This window comes from Diadema setosum, chromosome 11 (genome assembly GCF_964275005.1).
Source record: "Diadema setosum chromosome 11, eeDiaSeto1, whole genome shotgun sequence".
Taxonomy (NCBI): domain Eukaryota; kingdom Metazoa; phylum Echinodermata; class Echinoidea; order Diadematoida; family Diadematidae; genus Diadema; species Diadema setosum.
Window position 1 is genome coordinate 20,823,785 of NC_092695.1, and position 24,717 is coordinate 20,848,501.

The 24,717-nt window shown below is 40.8% G+C and overlaps 1 protein-coding gene across 1 annotated transcript in view; it reads left to right on the forward strand.

Moving 5' to 3' along the window:
• LOC140234670 (E3 ubiquitin-protein ligase HERC2-like) overlaps positions 1-24,717 on the forward strand; it is a 104,796-nt gene that overhangs the window by 402 nt on the left and 79,677 nt on the right. Inside the window, exons 2-3 of the mRNA XM_072314702.1 lie at positions 20,181-20,468; positions 23,042-23,159. Of these exons, the coding sequence (XP_072170803.1) occupies positions 20,349-20,468; positions 23,042-23,159 (238 nt within the window). The 5' untranslated portion in view covers positions 20,181-20,348. The remainder of the gene's footprint in view (positions 1-20,180; positions 20,469-23,041; positions 23,160-24,717) is intronic.

Genomic DNA, 24,717 nt, shown 5'->3' on the forward strand with positions numbered 1-24,717 from the left:
GAAACTCACTCTCAACACTGACAACAGTCTTAAGTGGAGAGACTCGGACTCAGTCTAACTGACAGTGACACTGTTAATGTTTAGACACCAAAACGAGCTAGCGTTTCGACATTACATAGACATTCTCTAGCTAGCCCCTTGGCGGGGTGCTAATTCAAATTGTGACCAGCCCGAACGCGAAGCAGTAACGTTACTATTAAATTACTGTGTTCAACTGTAAGGAGCGTTCGAGCGCCCAGGGATTTAGCCCCTTCTGCAAGTTCTGCTAGCCCAGACTCTGAGACAGCACCAGTGCACAGCCAGGAAGCAGTGACACAATCGTTCGCACAGCAAATTGCCAAAGTAATTGTGGAGTAAGTCACAAGAATAGATGTTGATACTAACAAGTTTTTGACCTATTTTTAGGATCTAGGCCCTGTTTGGCAAATGTACTAACTTACTTATTACTAATAGTCACTACACTACGTTAGACATCTCTACTAAGACTCGGTACAGATCTTTACTAACAATAATAACATAGTAGGGTGTCGGATCGTGCCCTCCCTACCTTCGGACCATTGCGCGCCCTATCTCACAACACGCAACTCCCATAGGACGCCGTGCAAACGCGAAGTGCGCCGATTTTGGCAAGCGATTTTGAGCCGGATTTCGCCTTTATTGAGTTTTCCACAGTCGATGCCGACCTCAAATCCTAACAAATTTGGTATCATATGAAAGAAGGAGTTTGTCTCCATCATGTATTAGAGCGCTGGTACATGAATCCGCCAATAAATAGGTGTAAATGTCGTTAGAAACACGTTTATCCCCATATCTCAGCATCTGCTTCGGTACTTGCACCAGCGTGTAGCATGTAAGTAGTTTAGGATATGCTGAATCCGATGGTGTGGTTAGTTTTTCGCTAGCTCCACGTCTTCGACTGTGGATTTTGTCTTGAAAGCACCCCTTGCAATAATTTTTCGGCTGCAGCGAACGTTCGAGGCGTGGCTTCGTATGCAAGGATCCATGGTAACATTCGCGTATTTGGGGTCATGCATATTTAAATTCAACACGCAACGCAGCCACATGGCGTTCGCGGCGCGAAGCTGGATTGCGTGTGCATGATGTGTGTATGTAGGAAGCCTGTGTGTGTGTGTGTGTGTACGTGTGTGTGTGTACCATACGTATAGACCGATTCAATTTCGATGACCTATTCACCTACCGCCGCTAGCGGCGCTATAACGGCCGCCATAACTGGGGGCCAACGGGGGCTTCCAGCGAGCTAGCTACCCAGCGAGTTGCACTTGCAGCTCTGATCAACAGCATAGCGTACCCGTCGCGCATAGTTAGCCGGGCCTGGCCGCTGCACCGCGGCCGGCGACCGCCGCGCTAATATTGTGATTGTTTACTCACTGTGGGAAATGTCGTTCAGCGGCTTTTAATGCTTTTCTTTTGGACAAATTGAGTGATTCAGACATATTGATCTACAATGAAAGCTTCAGAGGAAGGATCAGGAAAAGATATTGTGCAGTTGTTGGGTGCACAAATAACAGGAAAAAAAAAAACAATGGAAATGGAAGCTTCACGGCAGTGTGTGCAATTCAGACACCACTGACGCATGATAAATTATACAATTAGAGACAATTAAGTGAAATACAACGGTATAAAAATGCATAGATATCGAAACAAACTATGCCTACTAGATTCTCTATTTGATTAGGCTTTCACTGCATATTCGTAAAATATGTTGTTCATTTTAGAAGACAAGTTCAGATCAAAGATTTTGATAATTCACCGATTTATTATTTTTTTAAATGCTTTTGTGCACTACTTGCCAAAGTTAGAATACACTTCCTGGCTATACTATATTATTATGCCACACATTTTACAGCCTACACTACAGCTAAATAAATGTTTCAAGATGCGTTTAATTCTTATAGGGGCCTATTGATTTCACTTCTTCAATGTTCAGCACTGAATTGACCATATTCAATTTTGGCCTGAAACTCTGAATTTGATTTTTGATAAAGTGATACTTTTAAATATTAAACCATGGATGGTGGCAAACATCCGTTTCATAATCATAGTATTAAGAAAGTATGATTTGAAAATCTCTTTTGCAGATCTTAGGCGTTAGGGTGATGTTATGCAAGGTTACTTAGACCCAAGTAGTTTTGGTTGTTGACATCAGGCAACGTAATTTAAGTTTATACGGCTTAGAAACGCCTAGATTTGTATTCCTTTTGGTTTACTTAGTTAGGCTTGCCTGAAGTTATCGACAACCGAAAATGATATAGGATGTAGGGTTCTAGAAGTCAATAGGTCTAGATCTAGTCTGGACTCTTGCCTAGAATTCTAGACAAGATCTAACGTAGATCTAGACAGATTCTACCCCGCTGGCCCGAGACTCCCGAGTAAAGGCAAAAGCCTAAAAAGGTTCTAGTTAACTGATAGGTTGCAATTTATAGCGCCATCTCTAGCTCAAGGTTCTTATTCATTACATGTATTTGTATTTAATTATACCAGTTAACTTCTCAACAGTCTATGCTTACTAGCAAGACGTCTGCCTGCGCCTAACCATAGTTCTCCCCAGCGGTTTTTATTCTCTTACACAAATGTGAATATATGGGGCTTACACGCGAGTAACCAAGTCATCGCCAAAGAAATAAAGTCTACAAACACTCACGGATCGTACCGATATTTACCATGAAATTCAAGTTTTGGCTACAGCCGTATGTCATCTACCCATTCGCTCATAGTCGGTAGAAGTTGTTTAATTTTTTTTTTTTTTAATTAGCTAGCGAAAAAAAAAATGTAGACTTGGGGTAGCCATTTCGGAGTTCTCTGTGCCCCAGCTTTCCCGTGTATCGATCGTCAGCTATCGGTACGCTTCATTTTTTTGCCCGTTCGCATGGCGCCCATTGCTAGCAGACGACAGAGACGTCGGCTTCTGGTCACAATGCGCATGCATGCCCATAAATAGCAGACACGTACTGAATTATTCATGAGCAGTTAAACTCAATTTAAACCTAAGTCTATCTCGGGTTTAATTTAGACCGGAGATAGACCTGGGTTTACGTAAACCTCGCTAGCAGAATACAAAATTAAACCTCGGGTCTAGCTAAACCATAGGTGAGTCTAAACTTGGTTTAAACCTTGGTCTACAGTAGAATACGGGCCTAGTTGTCACAAATCCAGATGCGTCGATCGCTGCCAGCGCCAGAGATAGCTAGCTGGCCGGCTGGCGCCGGGTGGTAAAAGCACTGGCTGCCGCTGGCACCCTTGCCACGCACGCAGGGCGCTTGCCGACCCGGCCTGGATGGCCCCCAGTTATGGCGTCGCCATAAGAGGGCGCACTTCCATGAACAGTCACTTGAATCGGTCTATACATACGACTGCGTCTGTAGTGCTACTCCTCGCTGTCGCTGCACAGCCAGGCCAGGCAGCGCAGCAGCTAGCAGCAGGAACATGCCAGCTACGCAGGCATGCATGGCAGGGCACGCGCTGTCGACAGCTAGCTTGTGTTGCTACAGCGCTACCCCGGTCGACAGCATGATCGTGCAACGCACGATGTTTAATTGATACACACTGATTCCACAGCTTACACATGGACAATGCTAAATGTCACGTACCTTCGTGTAGACTCAATACATACAACCACAGTCACAAACAAAACACTATTGACAACATTGACTCTCGCTTTTCTCAGACAGCCGATGTGGCAGTTATCGCAAACAAATAAGTTGTATGCATACGTAGAGCCACAGATCGATCGTAAATGAGCAGTATTCCTTCCCAGGCCTACGCGTGGAAGACACGATTGAACAGGAAACTGTGAGTACGATCGAGTAGACCTATTACGAGGTTTTTTTCAAAAGATTACTATAGCCTGTAGGCTCTCTAATGCTTTTATGGATGGTGGTAATTTTGGCATCATTTTCATGCAAGAAGCTGCTGGACGACATACTTCCTGTGCAGCGCTGGCATCACATACATGATCACGGTGCGTGCGTGGCGGCGATCCGCGAGCTGCTAATGTACTGATACTGCCGCGCGATGGCAAGGCAAGCTGCCCGAGGTAGCAATGCGCGCGCTGTGAAAAAGGCATGGGAACGGTCGGCTAGCTGGCGCATATATTCTCGTACGCCGACAAGAGCATGCTTTCGCGCTAGCTTTATCGCGATGATTGGGGGTTGTGTGGGTCTGTAATGTAAACAACTGCGCTGTGTGGCACGGTAAGGGTAGTAGCGAGCACACGTGTATACAAATGTGTACACACACACACACACACATACATACACAAACACCACATGCGGTGTGACGACATTGTGGGGGAGTGGCTTCAGCGCTTGTTACGCGTATTTTCTAACCGCTGTACGCTCATTATCCGATTGCTTGAGATCCACACGCGAATGCAACTTTCCGGCGTAATGATTTGGACACATTTTGGAGCGTTCTCGGAGAAAAGTGGGGTAATATTGCTGTGATTTGAAAGTTAAATTTCTCGAGATAGAAACATCGTTTCGCCATGAAATTTGAAATGTGTCTTAATGATGCAATCCTCTTTCATATAAAATAGTTCACAATTCGTTTTCCAGAGAATTTCAAAAGTTACAAAAATGCTTCAGACACCCTAAACATAGACCTAGGATTCTAACGTCAATTACCGTAGGGTCCATATAGGCCCTAGGCCTAGATCTAGTCGCCACTTGCGTGTATTTCCTATACACTTCCAGATTGGTGAACTAACGATAGGCACTGAATTAGTTCGCCGCCTGTAGCAGAGACTCCAACCAACTCTCCCGCTTTCGATGGGAGATCTCCTGTCGAAAACTAATTTTTGCAAAACCTCCCGTTCTCCCGCTTGAGATTTAATTTCTCCCGCCCTGGCTCTGTGTCTCCCGCTTGAAATGATTTCTTACTTTGTGCCATCCTATGTTGAAAAATAAGCCTTAGATAGCATGAGGGAGCATCTAGAACCCTAGAGCTTCCAGGGCCCGCTCTTCCAGGGCCCCTAAGCGGGCCCTGGACCCCGACCGCAAGGAACTTCCTGCTTGTCATGTGCGTTTCACGCACATCAAGTTGGAGTCTCCCATTTGCTAGGGGCTTCAAGCGGGAGAATCTCCAGATCAGCATGCGCTTGGGGTTGGAGTCTCTGCTGTAGCGCGCCACATATTATTAGCATGTGTGTTAGACACACACTTCAATGTAGGAATTGGGATGCATTGCATTAAATGCATCATCGCATTTGAAAAACTGTATTAATCTGCCACCTGAAATCCATTCTAAATCATTAAACATCCTTGCATTAAAAATGGTTTAGTCACCTGTAACATATGGTAAAATACATTTGGATTACAATTATTTGTGTTTATGGAGGAAAAAGGTGAATTACAAATGTATTTTGAGAGCGATGACAATCCGTCTCCCCAGCAGCTATCTCCTATAGCGGCGCGCATTACATGCGATGTGAATGTCTGGCGACTTTAGGTAGTGGCGACTTAATGGTGATTGACGTTAGATGTAATTGATTATAAACTTCCTTACCACACAGGCTGCCATAGTCTATGGACTATAGAATTACAATCGAAATCAACTAGAATCAATTATAACTCTTCATAAAGCAGGGCCCTATATATATGCTAGAGTTATTGTGGCAGTAGAAACCCTATGCCCATTCACGGCAGGTACCGGGACAACATATTCGGAAAGATACCACTAAACACAGCGACACACTCTGTATGTATGCATACCACACATGTACTAGCACACTACCAGGGCAATCTACAAAAATCAACGAATAAAATGGGCACAATCTCCGACAAAAGTGAAATTTTCTCACCTATAAAATGACAAGATATCGCATCCAAAATTTTTAGGGTGTCTGATCGCGCACTTCCAACCTTCGGACAGAAATGCGCCCCTATCTAATAACTAGATGCAAGTCCCATAGAACACAATGGAGTCACGCGTCAACGCGAGATGACCCCGCATTTTTGTGCCAAATATCGCCTTTATTGCAAAATCCCCAGACCATGCCGTTCTGTTAATGAATCCTGACAAATTTGGTATCATATGAAAGAGGAAGTTTTTCTCCATATCTTTTAAGCACGGCGGTACATGAATCCGACGATAAATTGATGTAATGCACTTGTCAATGTAATGACTCACCCCACTACCCCCGGACATGGGTGCGTCATTTCCTCGTTTGGTCCGTCAAATTTGTGACCCAGGTGTTCGTCATTTTACCAGCTTTGTCCGTCAAATTTTTGACCGAGGGGTGCGTCAAAATCCCATCATTGTCGGTCAAATTTTTGACCGAGGGGTGCGTCATGGTACGTCACTTGGCTATGGAAAATAACACACATTATTCTGAACCAAGGGGTGCGTCACTTGGCTATGGAAAACTGCACGCATTTTTGCACGCTACCAGTACCGTATACATGTACCGCGAGTGAAATTACAGTGAGCGTTTTCCCGCGGCAAGTGAAAATCAAAGTCGGGAAGCGTTTTGGAATAAGAGAGGAAAATGCTTGCCAGAATCTGGCATGCAAATAATTTAAAAGCCACCCTTTCTCCTCACATTTTCTATCCAACAAACCCATGAAATCACGCATACTCAATCTCAAACCAGGGACTGTTTAGCGATGTAACAATTTCAACCTTACTGTCGAACACTTGTTTTAGTGCCTATTGCATATTGCGATGCAACACCAACACACATTGCTATCGAAGAAAGTTCATTTATATTCCAATACAATGTGCGTCTAAATAATGTTCTGTGGTGACAAAGGCAAATTTTTGACAGTAAAAGAAGCGGCAGCAGAAGAAACTGCCTGCCGCATGCCATTTTCTGCTCGCGGGATTAGCCCGACGAGACGCGCGGCGCTGTGTTAGTACGCTGTGCGAATCTCTACGTACAGCGACTGGGCTGTGTATACTCGCGGGAATGCCGTGGCGTGGTGTGTACCTGCGCTGCAGTATGCATCCACCGGACTAGCAATGGCCGCGCACACACAGCGCATCACATTCTGCACACATGACAGCTTGTGATTGTCATGTATGGATTGCATGCACAGAATACATACTATAAAATTTAGTGTATGGAGTATCGTAGCATGCAGCAGCGTGATGTACGGTGAATGACGGTACGGTGCTTACAGGGCCAGGGTAAGGGAAACTTGCCGAAACCTCTACAAATTATGTTTACGAACCAAAAGAAAATGAAATTGCTTGAATAAAACGTATGCAAAAATCGTTTCAGTATTTTCGGGGGTGCGTCAAATGTACCGAGGATGTCCGTCCAAAAGTGACCAAGGTGTGCGTCACTTTCAACGTGTTGTCCGTCAAAAAAGTGACTGTGGTGTTCGTAACTTGCAGAGTTTTGTCCATCAAAAAAATGACTGTGGTGTCCGTCAAAAACCCCGTGTGGTCAGTCAAAAAATGACCATGACGCACCCATGTCCGGGGGTAGTGGGGTGCGTCATTACATTGACAAGTGCATAAACATCGATAGAATCACATCTATCCCCATATATCTGCAGCGCCCGATGCAGCCTCGAGCTACCTCTGTGTGTGTGTGTGTTGTGTATGTACATGTTGTACATACATACGTGTGTAAGCACGTCACTGCACTCGCAAGGTTCTTCGAGATCGTGATGAACAGGAAACTGAGCTGTGCTGGCACTCTGTGATTAAGGATAGCCACACTCACAAATCATGGACATCTTATTAGCTAATCAGTTTGAAAACTGAGAATTTTCTAAACTCTATAAAGGTCTATCTTGACTACTATAATTGATTTGTGGATTGCAATTGATCTATAGCTGTTTATTACATTGTATTTCAATAATGCACTCGCGATGCTCGAGTCAGTGCATAGCATAACACCACTGGCACTGAAGTCGATTGTGAATACATGTCCAGCATGTAAGTTTGGCTTACTGATAACGGTACTTGAACATTGTATTTTGTAGCTATTGCGAATACCTGATCAACAAAAGGGCGTCCAAAAGATTTCGGAAGATTCTTATTTGGTCATTTACGCATGCACGAATAGTGGTAATGTGGCCTCAATCCCAAGCCTGTAGAGGTTGTAGCCTACAGGTACATTTCACGCAAGCTGCGAGCCTGCTCTCGACAATCGAAGTCTGCATTTTCTTCGAACCGTGCTCGCTACGCCGGCTGCCCTGCTGGCTGGCCGACAATCGCGATGCATGCTCTCCACTTCCGGTGATCTACGCAGTTTACCAGGGCTATGCTTGCAATACAGGGTTACTACAATAGGTATATTATGTACGTACACGTAGGACGCTCATAGACTACCATGGCGCATATCGACGAAAACTGTGCCGGGTTTGGCCCTCTTCAATCTTGACCACTGCATTTGTCATCGGTCATATTTTATGATAACAATAGCTTTTATAAATAATCTTGTCTACATTATATTAAATGTTTGTAAATAATTTGCCTGACTTGTTTACAGTGTGGAAAAACCCATAAACTGCCGCAAATGGGATATTTTACTCTATGTCATATTAGAGTTAAAATACCCCATTTGCAGCTCAAGAAAGAAGATTTTTTTCAGAGCCTTTAGTCCTTACTTTGCACTTAATTCAGCAGACAAGTCATTGTTATAATGCACATAACGTGCATAATGCATGACCGTGCATGAACTGTGTATATTCGTATGTAAGGTGTACAATGGTATGACAAGATTTTGTTTTGCCCTTTGTCACCGAATTTATGCATACATTGCAGTCATACTGAGAATCACAGAAATGTACATATACTCTGCTTCGCTTGTGAAATTAAGAATGATATTAAATAGTAAAGATTTGATTAACTTGTGATAATGAAAGATAAGTGACATTAGGAAGATTGTTTGGTGCTTGTATTATGCTACTGTACCTTCCAAGCATGTTTGGTATGTAAAAGCAGAATACTACATGTAGCATGGCAGATTCTATGGGTTAACAGATGTTGAGAAGGGATACAGGCTGTAGAATATTTTGTTGAGCTCCTGTGATTATGAGCTGGAAAATGGTACTCCTGGTTGTGCATTTCCCTGATTTTTTTTTCTCTTCATTTCTTTACCTCATTCCATGGGTTTCATGAAGAAGGTCCATTCCTTTTTCTCTTGCATTTTAGTCTGAATTTTCCTTTCTTTTAAAGAGTGGAATCTAATTTGAATGGGGACATGTACACATTGCGAATGAAAGTTCAGGTTTCCTTTTTGAAAATTGCAAATTTTTGTATCAGATGTTGCTACAAATAGACAACTACGTGTACATTCATATTGTACCTGAAAACTCATTCTTCTGTTTCCTCACAAGCATCAGAGCTGTATGCAAAAATGTATATGCCTGTAAACAACAGAAGATATTGGCAATGTGCTGACGCTGCCAAAGTGATCGGACTTTGGCATCTTCGAGAGAACTTTTGTTTATTTGTTTGTTTGTTTATTTGGATTTGTTTGGATTTGGATTGGATGCTTATGAACAAAGTACAGCTGTACGAATGGCCTTCAGTTCCCTATATTGGACTAAGTAAGCAATGAAGATGAAGTGCCTTGCCGTAGGATACAGTGGCTGTTGCCATCCAACTGAATCACAGACCTGCAAATTTATGGATCTATGGTTTTATCCACCAAGTGACAACACTTGAACATTGCCAGTTCTAAGATGTGATTGTTTCTAGAGTATGGCTTGATCGTAACGTGTGTAATGAGTTTTGAAAATCACCGATTATTTTTATTTTTTTTGAATGTTTCATTGGAAGCTTATATTAGTAGTAACGGTACAGCAGTATCAAGATCATGAAGAGATTGGAATAATTTGATCAATGCAATGATAATGATTTCTACTCATATACGTACATTGTACTGAAGACAAAATTATACCTTTCACTCTGTTAAAGATTAGTCTGATTTAGTTTACCATCCTCATAAAGGGTTTGCTCATAAATTAATGCGATGTGTACAGTGTAGTGTTGCAGTGAGCAATAAAACATGACATGCAATTTGCAACACTGTTCACTGTTGGTACATAATGTATTATAAAATGGGCTTTAGAATCTCTGCAATCTGATTGGTCAATTGTTATGCATTGATTTTTACTGATCCACACTGAGCCATGCGTCTGGTAAAATCCGGAACGCATGGCCATGTGTCCGATAAAATCCGAATGCATGGCTCAAGTCTTGTATAGTGTAGTAGGTGCATCGGACTCAAGATGGGGAAAATGGTTGCATATTATGAATTTACAGGCCCATTTTATAACACAAATGATACACAGGCCTGTTTCGTGGATCAGTGAGAATTGGATGTTCTCATTTAACTTTGGAACAGTCTAAAATCCACTCGCTGTGCTCGTGGGTTTAAACAGTTCCAAAGTTAAACCCGCATCCAATTCTCACCGATCCACTCTGTCCTGTGCATCATTTGTATACTGATGATTAAAGTTAGCCCACTATGTTATTGCTCACTATTGCTTTTGCTGGCTGGCATTTTCTAGGGGTACATGTACATACATATACAATGTACTTCAGCTGTATAGCTGTCTATTGAAAGGGGATATAGTATAGTATTTTTGTTCAAGCCCTGAGTAGACATGTAGGATTTGTCTATTAAATGTGACCATGTATCACCTGGCGGGAGTCCTTGGTAGTGAAGATGTCATTTGGTTTACCATTACTCCGTGAAATTGGGACATACATGTACAGTGAGTGGTATAGAAAATTGTTAAAGAAAATGGATCACTGCTACATTTGTACATCGTACAGTGCAAAGTACACAGTACATACACACAATTTTATACAACTACATTTACAATTGTTGTATGTGACAGCATAAGCAGTTTTAATTGTTGAATTTGAGGCTTTATTGATCCAGAAGATTTCTAGCAGTATGTGAAATTCTTGTCACATGCAACTACATTGTACATTGTACATTGTTTTATAGCCATATACTGAACTACAGCTGTACATTGTATGTACAGTGTACACTGTAACTGTCATTGGTAGCACTACAGTGTACAGTGATGTGGGGCCCGTTAGTAATATGGTGTCAAGAGCATGGATAATATGGCCATTGCAATGTAATTTGAGAGAACATCTTCCGTGGATACAGGGTGTAGTTTTGCTTCCTCAAAATTTTCCCTCAAAAGTCATATAGAACTGATACAGGCAAATATAGAATGTTGTGTGATGCATGTCATGTGTACATGTACAGTAAATGTGTGAATTAATGTGCTGTTGTCACATTACACAGTTGATGACCTGTATCATAAATTGTTGTATATTATTATCAGGTTTTGTGCAAATCCTGTCCACAGTAACATGTCATATGACCACGTCGTGCATTGTGTGGTCCTGCTACACATACTGTAGATACTGTATCTGAGTGTTCTCAGTGAGCCAGAAAAGTGTATAATCTGTAATTGCCAAAATCCACTTTGGTTTAAGTGACACCAATTCCAAGTCCCATCGTTGTAACATTAGGATATTAAGTTTCTGTGCAATGCTCATGAAATTGATTCCAGTCTGAGGGTCAGAGGGATACACAGTAGGCCTCCATGTACCTCTAGGTACACGTACATGTATCTCAAATACATTCTGATATCAAACTGGCTTTGCTGGCTTGTGTAAAGCAAGCCATTACATCAAAGGGGACCATGATCTGCTGATTTATGCGTAGAACATGTACAAATGTAGTATACAGTGTACGGCACATGGTAAAAAAAAGAAGAAAGAAAGATACAATTTGTATGCATGCAAATACTGGCCTAGGGGATAGGATTTCCACAGTTGCAACACTCATGAGGTGAGTGGTCTCAACAGATACCGAGTAATCCCTGCCAACTTCCCCCTCCGTCAAAACAAGATAAATCAGACAAACAATTACCAGTGAACAAAATTATATCTGGTACTTGGCCACTTAACACCATCATGAAGTTTTGAAATAAATGAAAGAGGGCTGGTGGCCAAAAAAAAAAATTGAATGAAGAATGCAAATTTTAAGAGGTGCTGAGTACTGATTTATATTTACAAAGGTTGACCGTGCTGTCTGAGGTACTGTAGGCCTACATGTAACTTGAATAGCCCTGTTACTAGGTACCCTACATGTTGTATGTTTATAGACAGTATCATAAACCTTCTAATTTTATAAGATCTTCCAGGCTCCCATAATCAATAGATTTGAATTGTGTATCTTACAGGCCCGAATTCACGAAGGTGGTACAAATTAAACCATGGTTTAAACCATGGACAAAAACCATGGAGGGCCAAGTGTTGCAAGGAATATGTCGTTACAAGATTGGTCATTTTCGTCGACAAAATGACCGTTTCGATAATGAAATTATCATTTCGTGGACGAAATGTTCATTTAGTTAAATGTTGTCATTTCGTTACAAAATAATCATTTCACCGACAAAATGACTGATTTTGTAACGAAATTTTCCATGCGACACTTGGCGCTCCATAGTTTTTTTCCATGGTTTAAACCATGGTTTCATTTGTACCACCTTCGTGAATTCGGGCCACAGTGTCAGTATGATATGCACTCTCAATCTCAGTGTTGCACAACCACAGGTTGAAATACAATGTAAATTGCATTGAAACCTGCAGGTGACAGCTACTGCAAGGTGAGTAGGTAGCTGTCAATTCGAGGACCAGTTTTTACTCTTTACTGGACACAAACGATGCTGTAAACTACATGAGGGTGACATGTTTGTGTACAGGAAGCTCCTTGTCATCAATCAGAAGATCTTAATTTGGAGTGACTTACATGTATTCATAAAGATGTCTAGATAATGTTGAGCATTTACATGTAACTCCTTGTTTACACCGTGATCAGTAGCTGTAGAGTGCTTATTATGACTTGCTGAGTTGTAAGTGCTATTTTGAGTCACTTTGAGCCTTTTCCTGTCTAAAGATTCACAAGAAGGTTGGGCAGATGAAGGCTGCCACCTTTTAAAGGCCACCAGCTGTTGGCCACATGATCAATGCATGATTGATGGTGCATCTGCAACTTACATAAAGCCTAGTTCCTCTTCAAAATGCTCATACTTTTGACAAAGTACAGTATACCTGGTATACAGTACAAAGTATGTGCATGTCCTACTTTATCATCATATTGCAATGCCTTGTGATGCAATTGTGCATGGCCTGGAGTTTTAGTGCTGTTTGCTTCATATATTTAACGGTGCAAAATCAGTGTGTACAATGTATGGTGTACAATGTACATTTTTAGCTCAACATTCTAAATTTGTTCTACTCTACAAAATAAGTGTGTTGATAATATTTTCAAGTATTTATACATGGGATGGATCTCTTTCCAGTAGATTTGCCGAGTCTATTGCATTGTTTGAACTGAAAGAAGTGAAAGGTACAAAAATTAAAATGTCACTAGGGTTAAACAACTTCAAGGTACATGTACTGTAGGAGTAATCAAGCAAGAGTTCCATAGAACCAGTGAACTTTTCGTCTTTAAAAAATGGAATGCATTCCTTGACCCGTCTTTAAAGGTAGTAGCCAGGTTATTATGTAAAAGTATGACACAGTCACTTGTCTCTTCCCATGCCTTATACATTACATGTATGTACAGGCCTCGAATTAACCGACGGCCACCGACGGCCATGGCCGTCGGTGCCCCTCTCGTTGGCCGCAATGCCCTTTCTTCCGTGATCAAAGTTACGGCCAAAAAAAATGTGCCCTTTTTCTTGTGGCCGTGGTGCCCTTTTAGAATGAAAGTTCTTGTTTATGACGTATAATAATGCCCTTTCTCAAAGTCTGCACTTCAATAAGCTTGAACAAATTTCCTCATCTCAAATATCATACCTTCTGTTCAGTTCACTCGCGTCCCAATATATCTGATTCAAAATCAACGAGACGACGTGTACGTACACTTGTACTTACGTACGTACGGTACGGCCGACCGGCTTTGACCGTTCCGACTGTCTCCGCAATTTATGTCCGCAGCGCAGCGGCCATAGAGTTACTAGCTAGGTAGTAGTCCACTGTATTCGTAGTGTGCCCGCGCGTACGTACGGAAGTACTGTACGTTGATGGTGTCTGTACGTCGAGTGTCGCAATCAGCGGTTGAGCGCGTTGGGTGGGTGCAGTATGTGCATGCGTGTGTTACTGTGGGGAATGCGGCTATTCTGGAGCAAGTGGTCGCAAGCCATGTGCCAGGCATGTCGGACGGCTGCGAGAATTGCCATCTCTCTCGCTCTGCATTCATGCCCGCATGCTAAAGTAAATGTGATCGAGGGCACGCATGCGAAAAAAAAAGTGAAATAAAATGTAAAAAAAATTGTGCAGAACCCCCACCCCCGTAACACTGTATGTGAACACGGGTTGGCTGGTTAGTTGAAAGTGTTCCTCAAAGTGCCCTTTTTGTTCCTCAAAGTGCCCTTATTGTTCCTCAAAGTGCCCTTTTGTTCCTCAAAGTGCCCTTTTTGTTCCTCAAAGTGCCCTTTTTGTTCCTCAAAGTGCCCTTTTCGTTCCTCAAAGTGCCCTTTTTGTTCCTCAAAGTGCCCTTTTCGTTCCTCAAAGTGCCCTTTTTGTTCCTCAAAGTGTCCTTTTTGTTCCTCAAAGTGCCCTTTTTGTTCCTCAAAGTGCCCTTTTTTGTTCCTGAAAGTGCCCTTTTTGTTCCTGAAAGTGCCCTTTTTGTTCCTCAAAGTGCCCTTTTTGTTCTTAAAACTGCCCCTTAGGAAAAAGTGTGCTCCCCTTTACAGGAAAAAAGGGGCACCTTCAAAGAAAAAAGGGCACATTTAGTTGATCCTCCAAAAGGTGGAGGGGCACTGTGTACCCCTGCCCCCCCCCCCCCCCCCCCCCCCGAGAGCTGCCCCTGTGCTCCTTCCAGGCCCTTTTTGTACTTTCAGTTGCCCTGGTGCAAAATCGGTCCCATTCTCCTAAAAAGGGGCATATTCCAGAAAAGGGGGCACATTTTGATGGTGCCCAAAAAAGTATGGGGGGGGGGGGGTATGTGCCCCCTGCCCCTGTTTTTGTAAATCCGAATATTCTAACGTTGATTATTCCGAAGCGGTATTAAAACCAGGGCCCTTTCTAAAAAGATTTATTACAATGCAACTAATAATGCAACTCAAAAAATCAAATGCAGGTGATATCAAATCACACGCAATTTTTGCATTTAAACGCAATTGCGTTGCTGAAAAGACTTGCGTTTGATAATCATATGAAACTAGAAAATAATTGTTACGAACCTGAAACTCAATTGCGTTTAAACGCAACTCTAAAAATCAAATGCAAGTCCATCAAATCACACGCAACGATGTATTTAAACGCAAGAGCGTTGCAGAGAAGACTTGCGGTTTTTGTACGAAACTAGAAACTGCGTTTAAATAAATCTCTATACATCTACGGAAATGACGGAAGTGCGTTATTGTTGAAAAGACTTGCATTATTTTTTTCATTTCGTAAGCAAAATTAGAAATAAAACGCAACTCTGAAAATCAAATGCAAGTCCATCAAAACACATGGCACGCTGAAAAGACTTGCGTTTGATAATCACACGAAAGTAGAAAATTGTATAGGAAACTTAAACTCAATTGCGTTTAAACGCAACACTAAAATTCAAATGCAAGTCCATCAAATCGCACGGAACGCTGAAAGACTTGCTTTTGATAATCATACGAAACTAGAAAATTGTAGGGAACTTTTTTTAACTCAATTGCGTCTAAACGCAACTCTAAAAATCAAATGCAAGTCCATCATATCACACGTAACGCTGTATTTAAACGCAAGTGCGTTGCAGAGAAGACTTGCGGTTTTTGTACGAAACCATAAGAAACTGTGTTTAAACGCATCTCTAAACATCTACGGAAGTGTGTTATTGTTTAAAAGACTTGTATTATTTTTTATTTCGTAAACAAAATTACAAATTAAATGCAACTGTATGCAAATTGATAGGGAACTTTTTTTTTAACTCGCGTTTAAACGCAACTCTGAAAATCAAATGCAAGTCCATCAAAACACATGGCACGCTGAAAAGACTTGCGTTTGATAATCACACAAAACTAGAAAATTGTAGGAAACTTAAACTCAATTGCGTTTAAACGCAACACTAAAAATCAAATGCAAGTCCATCAAATCACACGGAACGCTGAAAGACTTGCGTTTGATAATCACACGATACTAGAAAATTGAAGGGAACATTTTTTTAAACTCAATTGCGTTTAAACGCAACTCTAAAAATCAAATGCAAGTCCATCAAATCACGTAACGCTGTATTCAAACGTAAAAGCGTTGCAGAGAAGACTTGCGGTTTTTGTACGAAACTATAAATTGCGTTTAAACGCATCTCTAAACATCTACGGAAGTGTGTTATTGTTTAAAAGACTTATCGTAAGCAAAATTAAAAATTAAACGCAATTCTGAAAATCAAATACAAGTCCATCAAATCACACCGAACGCTGAAAAGACTTGCGTTTGATAATAACACAAAACTAGAAAATTGTATGAAATTTGAACTCAATTGCGTTTAAACGCAACTCTAAAAATCAAATGCAAATCTGTTTTTAAAACGCAAGGGCGTTGCAGAAAAGACTTGCGAATCTTGTCCGAAACTAGAAACTGCGTTTAAACGCATAAAAATGTACGGAAGTGCGTCATTGTTGAAAAGGCTCGTATTATTCTTTATTTCGTAACGGAACTTTCGCCGTGACCATGGTGACCGAACTTAGTCTGCACTTGCAGAGGAAAGACATCGCAACGTTTACACGTTTCAAACTACCGAAACACATGCTGCTTCAAAATGTCAATGAAAAAAAAATGATAACGAATTATTGTTGATGTTCGCTATGCCGAAGTTTTAAATCTCAGTCCAAAGTTAAATTAGTCCGACAATGGTAAGAGGTTTGTTTTTATGAAGGTTATAGTAGTCCGAAAGATGTCGTTTTCGGATGAACAAACTTTTCTTCTTCTTATTTCAGACAGGCCCACGCCGTACAGAGCGGTCTAGTTATAATGTTGCGAATCGGAGCGCGAGAACAATTCATTTTCAGAGCATGGCAATACAAATTTAAGCAGAACAAATATGGCGACTTAGGGAAGGAAAATCACACATATTTCAACTCAGTCGGCACTGAAAAATAATCTCGACAGAATCATGCGAAATCACACGCATATCTTCCCAGCAACGCACTTGAATTTAAATCGCAAAGTTTAATTCAATTTTGGGGAATATGCTTTTGATATTTCAAATCAAGTTTAAAACGTTAAGTGTCTAGAAACGGGCCTAGGTTTCCGATCCCGCTCTCTCAAAATCTCTCTAGAGATTTGGGAATTGTGCGTTGTCGTTACTAACCCGCGCAAAATTTATGCATGAACTAAAACATTATTGTTGCTCATGTCAGTAGGCATGTTTTGGCGGCAAAAGGAGTAAGATATATGGGTAGCGATCCGCATCGTGATCCAAATCTTACTCTGTACAGAGGAAATTAATTTTCATTTATAAGTCGACAAAATGTCGACTTACGCCTAAGTCGACATTCGCGTAAGTCGACGTGTTTTGCTCAGTCCCGATTATGTCGACTTCCGCGAGGTTGACTGTATATATATTATGTATTTGGGGGGGGGGTTGTTGTTAGAATATGAAAAAAAAAACATAAAATTCTTGCAACGTCGCAAAAATCACCCTTTAAAAAAAACACCCAACATGCCCTTTTCAATGTGGCCTTGGTGCCCCTCTGACTGACCTAAGTGCCCTTTCATGGCTGGCCTCTTGGAAAAAGTGCCCTTTTCTAAATGGCCTTGCCCCTCCAAAATCCTATTTCAAGGCCTGTATGTATTTGTTATGTAGAAACAGTGATTGTGTTTGATATGTGATCTTGTCTTTTTAAACTAGAGTTCCTTGAGAAGTACTGTATCTGAAGTTTCACTCATGTACAGTGCTAATGATTCATACAGCTACAAATGTATGTTCTAAAGTGCATAGGGAACAATCCTGTCACTGTGCACTTTATCCGCTGTATGCTTCAAGTATTTTTGCAAATACAGTACAATGTATATTGTCCTATAACTCAGTAGCACTGTGCAATGCTATGAAGTTAAAGAGGAATTATTTCAATTATTGTAGCATATTGAAAGATCATTTGACTGATAATCTAGAACAGAGAGATGTGTACTCTTCATAAACAACATTTTTTGGAATTCCCTTTATATTTTCTTTACATTTTACATACCGGGTATACAAATATCGTTCCACTACTGTGACATTACAAATTGAAGTATCCTCCTTATCCAGCAATGACAGCATGTTGATTTCAGCAAAACTTCATGCAAGTTTAATTTTACAAAATTCATATTAAACTTTGATAATTGAATTTTCTGACTAACTGTACCCTATACAGTATATGTCAAACTGTCCCAATGTATTCTACTAATATTTCTGCTTTCACTGAATCCAGAGTTATAGTTGATGTACAAATGTAAGTTTCCCTTTAATAATACTACCAGGAGAGGAAAGACCTGGATGCTTTCATTATCTGTTGTATAAAAGATGTTATCATTTGCACATTCATAGTGATATGGAATACAGTGAGTCAGAGGGGAAGAGGAGCCGCATGGGAGCCCTCATTAATGCAGTATCGCAGTGATTGGGTTGTGCGGGCATAATGTTAAGGGTATGCTGTATAATTACAATTGGAATATCTCCAAAGCTCAGATCTACGCGTCTCACTGGAAGACTTGAACATCGTTTCTAAGTACATGTACTGTATTGCTCCTTGGCAGTCATGGATGGCATGCGCAGGGTGCTTGCCCAAAGATGTCCCATGATGCATTTGGGAGTGCTGGCAGATTATTAGGCGGCGATGAGGCAGAAATGCTAAACTGACCATGAGAGCAGTGTTAACAGAGCATGCACCGCATTCGTAATGAAGGAAGTTTTCACCAGCTTTTTTTTTTTTTTTTTTGGGGGGGGGGCTTGGTTTTACAGGCCTGATATTCACGGCAGTGTACACAGTGGTCCTCTTTCTCTGTTCCTATGGAGGTTAATTTGATGTACAAACTTTGCACAGTGTGTTATTCTTGACAAGGGTAGATGTGTGAATGGAATTCTGAAACAGTTTTAATATTTTGATAAGTTAGAAATTAATGGCTACCCAACTCCATGCACAAAATGCACATTTACAGTAGTGGATCTACTCCACCTACATTGTACATACAACAATATGGCAAGATGGTTTTGCACAAACATAAATTGAAACATTAGGAGGCCAAAATAGCAATTTTTTAAAGGGACTATTTCATTTAATTGATGGCTGTGGATAAGAATTGTATCAAACATGTCTACATGTACAGCCTTTGAATAACAGAGTGATATCTGAAGTACACATTAATGATACAAACTTAAAATTTAATCATTACACCACTATCCCACAGAGTGCTGGAAGCATTATGTCATAATTTGGGATTGTCCATTCATCTAATCAGCTCAGATCTTATCAATCTCTGTTTCTCGTGGATTTTGTACTCTGAAGGTCAAAGGTCTCTGAACTCTGGCGACAGTGCTGATTTCCTGCCATGAAATGAAGCTAGAAATGGGTTATGTTTAACTGATTTAAAAGGTGGAATCACCAGAAATATGAAAAATGTAAATCAATAATTTTTTGTATGATATTGTGTGTAAAAGACCAAATTTTAAGGTCACCAAAATTTTCCTCATTTTCTTCATGCCAAGAGGTTAAAGGTTATTCCTTTCAAAGTTCAAAGTCAAGATCAATGAACTTATTCTTTTATCAAAATTACAGGTTTAAAGTGGCATATGAATGTACAATGTATGTCTGGCTGCAGAAGATGGTGGCATCAGAGTCAAATTGGTCTGTCAGTAAGATATGATTTCTGACCTGGGAGGCCAAGTGATCTTAGAATTTGCTATGAGCTGTTCTGCCAGGCTGTGTTGACACCTAAACTGTCGAGAGATTTGAACAGATTTGCAGAAGAGAGCATTCGATCTTTCAAAGCTGTACACGATACAACTGTACTAATGTAAGTGTGTAGTTTGTAGCTGGTACATGTATAGTGGTGTCCGATTTTGTGCATGCACCGAGCAGCATACTGCACAATTGGAAGATTGTGGACAAAAAAAAAAACAACAACAACAACATTGGTTTCTAAAGGTTTGTATGCAGTGCAGGTTCACCTTTTCATGAAACACTCCTGCTTTGTGATTGTTTTTGCAGCCTCATTGAGATCAATATTGGGAGAACGCCTTCACGTTTTATCATCACTTCTCCCCACCATCCCAAACCCCTCACTGTTTCACTTCATCGTCGTCGGGAGGTGTGCTCTGCCAGCAGACTGACAATGATTGATTGACTGGACGGGACGTTAGCGGGAAAGCAGCTGTAATGAAGGAGAAGCAGAAGGAGAAATCGGGCCGGAGCAGCGAACTCAAGATGAGCCGCCACGGCATTCGGCTTCGCACACAGCCCCGGCTCGATTCCAAGTGGCTCAAGATTGACATCCAGGTGAGTAAATGTGATGTACAGTAAATGTGTGTGCATTTGTGAAGCATTTATTGTTGAAGAAATGCTATAGTTTTGTTCAGTTTATTTTTTTTTTCCTGCAAAGAAGAGCTAAAATATGTGTGGGTCTCATGTGTTCCCAGTAGGCCTATGTGTACTAAAGACACACACAAACACACAAAAATGACATATTTCAGGGAATATTTGTGCATTCCAAGTGTTTGCAAGCAGCTATCAATGATTTATAGATATCTAAAAGATGTGCACTCTATGTTATTGTTTCGAACAATTAAATTACTCAATCTGTGTAGTCATGTGTAGCCATTTACAACCATGTAGCTGTCCCACATAAATGTAATGACAATGCTTGATGATGTGTTTGGTGGTTGTAATGCCAGAAGTATGCAACAAGGCAATGGAGTACATGTAGTACATATTTTTCTCCAAGCAACAAGCTAAAAATAATGTCAAGTCTCTCGCTTTATGGCATCCCACCACCAGCCATTGATGATTTAGTAGCTTGTCATGAAACCTTATCTCAGGGTATGTTGAAATGTTTTTTTATCGGGTGAGTGTTGGGATCACTTACATCATGAGTTTCATTGTGCAGCTTGCATAACGCCTTGCAGCTTGCCTTTTTTCTTTTGACATACCTTTCTCACCTTGAAACCACAGAGGTAGGTTATACCTGAATTTAGCAGGAATCATTCCGAAGGGAAGGGTATCTCAGGGTGTTTTAATGAGGACTTGGATTTTCGTCATGTGTTTCTTTTTTTTTTTTCTAACTGTCATGAACTGCAATACTTTCCTCATACATGTATGTGAAATGTGAATGATATAAGAGCCTCGGAATACAGTTGTGAGCGCCTGTGACTTTTTCGAGTGTGCAGTCATGTATGGGGGAAACATGTGAAGTGGGGAAATCAAACAGGAGGAAATTAGGCACCACGCTCTACATGCCAAGCACGGCAGACATTTTCAGCTGGAGAGATATTCACAGGTGGGTTCACCTCGACGATTTCTGATCTCCACGTTCATCACCTGCGAGTCGAAGATAACCGAGCCAGGAAGACACAAGTGCGGCCAGTCCGCGGGCACATTCGTCTTGGTGATAACACCGACTGGCGGAAGAAATATTCGTACCCGGATGAGGTCAGCAATATGTGGGACGTGATGGTATCTAGAAGTTGAGATGAGAAGAATTTGATGTGTGGACTGTCGCTGCCAAGAGGAGGACATTATTAATACAGGATGCGCCGTCACAGCAAGGAAATTTCATGCTCTCTACACGCATTTCGAGTGAACAATTCCAGGGAGTGCATAGACTTTCACCGGCGCTTCTGCAGGAACGTATGTGAAATGCCTGCCTGATCGTATTTTGTAGACATACAATTCTGTCAGTCATCTGTCAAGCTGCACATTTCTGTCGTTGTGTGTCTACTCCTGAACTCCTGGAATGTAGATGAGACACTGTTTTTAATATTTGGCACAGAGGTTTACCTTGATTCTGTTAATGACAAGAAAAAGAATGAGAATTTTGGGGTTTTAGGGAAAAAGCATACAGGAAAAGTTTGTCCATGCGACCACCTGATTGTTGTGAGTTGTTTGTACTTGTATATTTTACACTTGTGGCTTTGTTTTTTTATTGGTTATTTTGCAGAATCTTGTAGTACATGTATGTGTTCATGCTATTTTTGATGAAATTACTCTTTCAATTATTTTTCTTTTATTTTAATTTTTTGATTTACATGTACAATGTATGGCATTTACAATGGTTTCCCATACATTGTTTCATGGTTTTACCACTTGTGTTTGGATATTGTATGTGGCAGCTGTAGTTCTCAGAGCATTTGCGTGGCATTTCAGACAGATTTAGATGTAAATTGTAAAATCGATGAGGGGGGGAAAAAGTCACAGAATAGGAAAGATGCATTTTTTTTTCTTTTTTTAAGAATACTTTCCTGGTAACAGAAGCAGTCAAATGGCAAGGGTTGGAGTAAAGATGTTTACAAGTTTATAGCAGACTGATACCTTTCTAGATGTAAAGTCAAGTGTATCAGACATTCTTAAAGTTTATAAGTCACTTTATTCAGAGCTCGACACTAAGTTTATTCCTCTGGTGGCCCGTTTGGGCCACTAAAATCTTGAAATCTGAAATTTTGGTGGAGTAAAAAGATGTGAAGTTGTCCAAATTAAAAACAAACTTAATCCACTGTAAAACTTTGTTGCCTGATCGGGCCACTGAAAGATGCATGTAACTGCTTCCAAATTTGGTTGCCAGTCTTTAATGGTTATTTTTTAGGGGCCCTGGGCTACCAGGCCACCACTAATGTCAAGCCCTGCTTTATTGTGTGCCTCTTGAGTGGGTTACAGCAGTGAGTGGCAATCCCAAAATAGTGAACATCATTTTTTTTTTCTGTTTATTTTGATTGTCAGTCACTTCCGCATAATTATGAAATGATTTGAACACCCCCCCCTCACCGCCATCACCCCTGCCAATCTTAGTTTTGTTTTATTTATTACAATGTATCATTGTTTTCATGCGTTTGCATGTGTTTGTTTTTACCCCACGACAGGGAGCCTTTGTGAATGAAACCTTGAGTCATCTGTGGAACGAGTTGGTGAGGGAAGGAGAGGTGACAGTGGGGCTCGCCGACAGTGTCATCAATTCCGCTGGATTCCCCGCCAAGAAAGGTGAGACGGATGTAAATATAGCCACGTCGCGTGAGTGAGAGCCGGCGAGACGTGTGTCCTCGCTATAAACACACACACACACACACAAAACAGGGGTATAACGTACATCTATGTATACAGTGAGTGTAGACCTCTGTCCGATTGGCCGACTTAAAACTAAGATGTTTTTGCTCCCTCTCCGTGGCCCTTTGCTGATCGCTCTCATCTGTGCAGTTTTATTTTTAAGTGGGGAGTTCCTGTTTCCAGCAGCCTCATTACCTTTTGGTAACAGGAATTTATTTTTAGAGAATGGCGGGAATTTTTTTTTTAATGGGATATGTTGATAATTGACATGAATACAAGCTGTATGACCAGTATACTCTGTGACTGAGTAGTTTCTGATGCAGATGGTGGGATTTATAAATGTTTGGTTTAAATTTTGCTCAAGAGACTTGTGCAGTAAGGCTAAATAAGTTAAGTGTGCTATGATAGGGAAAAACAAAACATATTTTATTATTGTCGACATCAGTGTTTCTTCAAGGGATTTTTGCTTTGTGGGGTTGTAAATCTGCTTTGTAGGTAATGAGACAGATGACGACATATCTTCAAGGCAAACATTTAAAAATGAAAAGTATGTTTGTGTACCCATTCTTATCAACCGTGTTATTGATCTGCTGAGCACAATGCCCCAAAGTGTATAGTGCAGACTAATCAAAGTTTATCATTAAGCACGTATTCATTGTGGATGTGTGATGCATATTGCGTGTGTTTTCATTATACAAGGTACCACAAATTTGTACAATTGGAGAATTATGGCATGCTCAGTAATATGTAGCTAGATCCATTTCACAGATTGCAATCTTCATAGCATTGTGTGACTGTCAAGTGTAATTGGGGTGAAGACCACATTTGATTCAAGGTCATACATTGTAATCAGCATTCTCTGGAGTATGGTAATTAGCACGTGGGAATGAGCGAGAGAGGTGTGTGTTATTGTACAGAGTACATGTTAACATGTATTATACAATACCTAAAAAGAATCTTGCTATCTAATGCTTATCACGTAACATGCAGTTAAAAGTACCATTGCATGCTGTTGCTGTTGAGCTGTGCAATTTTGATTGAGCAAAAATGGATAGTGCATGGCTGGTGTCGCCAATTTACATTGACTCCAGTGATGATCAACTCATTGATTTTGCACCATTTCAAGCCTCTGACATCACAATAAAGATAGAATGTACCTTTGCCATATGTACAAAATCAGTTACAAGCGACATTCAGTCGCTCATTTTACCGTCAACAAATTCAGCCAATCACTTTCATGTGCGACTGACTGTACTGTGCCACCCATTTGCCTTTCACTAAAAAATGATTGCCATTTCGGTACTAAATTCAAGAATCAGTGTTGACCACATCCGTTGACGTCCGGGATGTATAAAATAAAAAATGTGTGGTCTTTATCAGTATGATGTAATATGAGGCAAACTATTCTGCTTGGCTTCACCTCGTTGAATAGAGTGTCTCTGTGCAAAATCAGAGCCCTGTTTTATGAGTTATAATTGACCATATTTCTACCATA